Below are 5,000 nucleotides of genomic sequence, written 5' to 3'. Positions count from 1 at the left end.
CAGGACAGAGGTCACACCTGGAGCCAACAGCTCCTAACCTGCAGCTACACTGCCCCCTGCTGTCACAGTTTGGACCTGCAGAGCCTGAAGAAATACAAATCATCATTTCATTAAATCTCAGTTTATTTCTATCCTTTGTCTAAACATATCCATACTTAAAGGGATATTTAATGACCCCCCCCCCCCCACCCACCACCCCCCATCGGTAACCCATGTGAAGCCTTGAATACATGGAGAATTTTAGTTTTAGTTGCATTACTTTACGGCAAATGAAGAATCCAAAAACGAGAAAAGAAAGTAGAGAATGTTTGATGAATTGAAAAAGATAGGGGGCCATGATTAACAATGGCAAAACTAAACTAAATATTTAGTAATGGATACGACAAGATACAAGACCCTTTTATTATTATGATTATATGCTGAGAGCTGTGTTGGAGTTTATAAAAGGATTTCTGATTTTGCTGTCAGTTAATCCTTGATTTTATATTTTTTCCAGTGGTGAAAAAAGTACTCAGATATTTTACCTAAGTAAAAGTATCAATATTGCAATACAGAAATACTGTTTCAAGTAAAAGTCTGGAATAAAAAAATTACTTGAGTAAAAGTACAAAAGTATATAAAATGTACTTAAAGAACCAAAAGTAAAAGTACAAAAATGTTTGAAAATAGCAGATCTACAAGCCCACAATGTGTCACGATGCGACACGTTGTGAGCTTGTAGATCTGCTATTTTCAAATAGCCTATGTATAAATTAGGGCTAAAGTGGTTAATGTATGTTTTATAATGTAATAATTGATAATTGCAAAGTAACTAGTAACTAAAGTTTTCAAATAATTGTAGTGGAGTAAAAGTACAATATTTGCCTTTGAGATGTAGTGGAGTAGAAGTAAAAGTATTAAAAATTGACAATACTCCAATAAAGTAAAATATACCTCAAAATTGTACCTATGTACAGTACTTGATAAATGTACTTAGCCTACTTTACACCACAGATTTTTTCAATTCATGATCAAGTGTTCTCTAGCCTACACTCTTCTTTTTGGGGGGATTATTTTAATGCCACAAAAACTAAACCCCTTTTGGGAGTGAATCAATTAGGCGAAAAATTCCTTTAAAGATATTCATCAAACTGCTCTCTCACCTATTGGGTTGCAGTGGCAGGGTGAGCAGCTCTCCCCCGCCCTCTGGTGGCGGTGTCCGTCCTTGCAGCTCTCACAGTGTCGCCCTGTGGTGTTGTGCTGACAGTCCACACAGTATAAACCCAGTGTGTCTGAGCGGCAGTACCGAGCCTTACCGTTACAAAGACACCTGTAGGCTGCTGGAATGACACAAAGCACACAATTAACACAGTATAATATAAAACACTCAACGTAGCACTAGCACAACACAATACAACGACTCTACACCATTGGTTCTCAAAGTGGGGTCCTTGAGGGGGTACCATGGGGTCCCCCAGCAAAATTAGTTGATGCGTCACAATCATTTTAACCACTTAATTTTTTATTTTATTTTTTTTGCTTCTGGGGATCCCTGGCACAAAACAAATGGGGGATCCGCGGCCAAATAAATATCAATACCTTGGCATGAAAAGGTTTGAGAACCACTGCTCTACATCACCCTGTACCCTGGACTTAGACAATATTTCCAACATTTCATAATATTCATTTCGATACCACTGAAATTATAAAACAGCCTAACCTATACCATGTACAGTTTAAGTGAATAACAGGCAGCCTCAACCCCTTAGGAGTAGTCTAGCTGTTCTTAATTTGTCTGCAGCAAACTCTTCAATAATCCAATCAGTGAGAGATGTGGTGCTTAATTGAAATCTGGGCCAGTTCATTTCATACAATTATAGTCATAGTTGACTGCAAGTATGTTTTAATGAGTTTTTCTATCAGAGGTTTGAACAACTATCATGGACTTGTAAATACCTGCTCACTAACACAACATAGTATTGTATGAGTGATACACACAAGTCAATCAGTTTCAGATGCGGGAAAGGACAAGCTCTCATGATGCACAAACCTGCGCCTTTAAAACAAGAGTTATAGACTGCACCATTTTTACAATAACACCAAGGTGGGATTTCAGATGACAAGATGAAATGTGTTTTTAATTATATAAATTAATAGATTAATTTATCGTGTAAATAAATATGTATATTATGTATAGTAGGCAAAGTCAGTAAGTAAACTATTGTATTTGATCAATCAAATGGTCAATCATAGACCTTTGCATACTTATTTTTACTACTATATTTGAATACCAAAACGCTCTCCCCAAAACTAGTTTCCCGGGGGGAAATCCGGTGGTGTTCACCTGGTATTCCTAAACGTAACCTCAGTAAACTATGCCCAAACCCAACCTTATTCCTAAACGTAACCTCAGTAAAACTATGCCTAAACCTAACCTAATTCCTAAACGTAACCTCAGTAAAACTATGTCTAAACCTAACCTTATTCCTAAACGTAACCTCAGTAAAACAGTGCCAAAACCTAACCTTATTCCTAAACTTAACCTCAGTAAAACTATGGCTAACCCTAAACTTATTTCTAAACGTATCCTCAGTAAAACAAATAAAAGAATACAAGAACCGCTGGTCCGCCTTCCGGTTACCCTATATTTGTATTGATATTTTATCAATATTGACTCATGTTGCTGCAAATGCCAAAGAGTCAAAAAGCTAGAATGTCTTAACATTTGTATAATGGCACGCAACCATAAAGAATCATATATTGCATGGTGACGACTGACGAGCCGACATGGTCTTAACCAGCAGCTGAACAGGATTATAATTGCCTCAGGATCACTAATGTAATAATTACACTCATCTAGTCATTATGTGCAGTGATTACATTGATGGTGAGGTAAACCTCTGTCTCAGTGAAGCTTCAGTTCCCACAGTAAGCAGCACACAGAGAGGCTCACAAGCCTCCGCTTGTCGTTACGTTTGTTATCATGGAACTATGAGAGCTGAGTTATGATGATGGAACCAACATGTGTGTCCATGATGGAACCCTGGAGACAGCCTAGGACACCACAGACCTCTGTCTGTCTGTCTGTCTGTCTGTCTGTCTGTCTGTCTGTCTGTCTGTCTGCCTGCCTGCCTGCCTGCCTGCCTGCCTGCCTGCCTGCCTGCCTGCCTGCCTGTCTGCCTGTCTGTCTGTCTGTCACACCACAGACAAACCACAGACAGACCCGACACAGACCATTAACACAAGTAAGACGCGCGAACGCTGGAAGCGAACGCAGCTCGAAAATATTGTGTATTTACGGACTTGTAATCCGTGTTATTTCACTGTGATGGGGAGAGAACATTGACTGTGTGTGTGTGTGTGTGTGTGTGTGTGTGTGTGTGTGTGTGTGTGTGTGTGTGTGTGTGTGTGTGTGTGTGTGTGTGTGTGTGTGTGTGTGTGTGGCAGGCTGTCTAAATTCCTGCACTCTGGCGCCCTCTGGCCGTGGGTGTGTGTGTTGCAGGCTGTGTCTAAATTCCTGTACTCTGGCGCCCTCTGCAATGCCTAGTAGAGACTAGGCATTGCATGAACACAGACGGAGACACACACACACACACAACCCAGGCAGAGTTACATAGTAAGCTCCACTTGGTCGGAGGCGCCTCCTTCCGCGTTCGCAACTAACACTGGCTCCTCCCTGGCCGAGAGTTATTATTCGCACCTTCTGTTTCAATAATATGTCTGTCTGTCTGTCTGTCTGTCTGTCTGTCTGTCTCTCTGTCTGTTCAATTTGCATTGTAGGCATTCAGCAGATGCTCTTATCCAGAGCAACTTACTACGTACAATAAGCAAGGTAAACACATAAAATGCAGAGAGACAGTGCCGATCAGTCAACTAGGATCAGGTAAACCAGGAACCTAGCATCAGTCTAAAGTAACGATGCTGTTACATTTTAATATTGTGGTCAAGAAAAACAAGCCTGAGTGACAAAAACATGAGAACAAATGACCACGGTACTGTATGTCTGCATGGTTGTCATAATAACTAAGCCAGTCGCAAGCATCAATGAACAGAGGGTGTCTTGATGAATTGAATACACAGGACCACAATGGAAACAAGCCCTTAGGGATTTTTTTTGTTTCCTTTTAGCATCATTGTATAATTATACCACTGTACCATTTGCAAACTCCAATCAATCAAAAGCAGGAATTCGGGGTACGGGGAGAATTAAGTGCTGAGTAAGTAAGTTGTCTGTCTGTCTGTCTGTCTGTCTGTCTGTCTGTCTGTCTGACTGTCTGTCTTTCCTTTTAGTTTCCAGCCACTCTTAAGCCAACACAGTAAAAGAAAAGTTAATTTAACTCAGAGCGAACTTAACCTATACAGTTCATTTGAACCACATGAACGCTATAGCGTCGCTATTCTGGAGGCAAACATACAGTAGCTCATCTACAAGCTCACAATGTGCTCTGACTCTGAGAAATTTGGTGTAGAGGTAAAAAAGGAGGTGGCCAATATAGAGCCCTGAAATATATTGGTTGTACTGGAGTATGAAATATACTGGTTGTAAATTTAGAAATGGATAAAATAACACTGAGGATTTTACTGTGTGATTTATACTTTGTATGGTATGTATACTTTAAATAGTAGATATAATTTTTTATTATATATGAGTCTATTTTGGTCCAACACACCATTATGGGGCATTTCAACACATTTTAAAACATTTCAATAACAGCCTCATATTATTGAAGTATTCGACTTGTCATGCAGTTATTGAAATTATCATTCAATAGCTGCCAGTACAAACACATTTAAGTCACAGTCAACATACATCATATTCTACAGAAGAAATCGACAAAAAAAAACATCCAAGATTACAAGTTACATTGTACATAAATGTGATTTGAATGTACATGGGATATGTTCTTGAAGAATAATTACCATCAAAGCATATCACTGCTGTCTGGCAGAAACCTTGTATCTCCATATTCCAATGTTTTATTTTTTTTCCTGAATTAATGGCCAACTTTGTTACACTACAG

At 39.3% G+C, this 5,000-nt stretch overlaps 2 protein-coding genes across 4 annotated transcripts in view; both read right to left on the bottom strand.

The window, feature by feature from the left end:
* The window catches only part of lamc1 (laminin, gamma 1), a 327,165-nt gene that overhangs the window by 245,047 nt on the left and 77,118 nt on the right, over nt 1-5,000 (bottom strand). The gene's annotated exons all lie outside the window — the stretch shown is intronic.
* The window catches only part of lamc2 (laminin, gamma 2), a 25,025-nt gene that overhangs the window by 19,487 nt on the left and 538 nt on the right, over nt 1-5,000 (bottom strand). For 2 of the 3 annotated variants that reach the window (XM_080439580.1, XM_080439581.1), the window contains exons 2-3: nt 1,143-1,319; nt 1-84 (exon numbers count right to left, since the gene is read on the bottom strand). The exon at nt 1-84 is cut by the window's left edge and continues 37 nt beyond it. In XM_080439580.1, the coding sequence (XP_080295706.1) occupies nt 1-84; nt 1,143-1,319 (261 nt within the window). The remainder of the gene's footprint in view (nt 85-1,142; nt 1,320-5,000) is intronic. The other variant, XM_080439582.1, reaches the window with a different exon arrangement.

Source organism: Gymnoscopelus braueri (assembly GCF_963280865.1).
Source record: "Gymnoscopelus braueri genome assembly, chromosome: 10".
Taxonomy (NCBI): domain Eukaryota; kingdom Metazoa; phylum Chordata; class Actinopteri; order Myctophiformes; family Myctophidae; genus Gymnoscopelus; species Gymnoscopelus braueri.
Note: the sequence above shows the minus strand (reverse complement) of the source record. Positions and strands in the feature narration are given on the sequence as shown.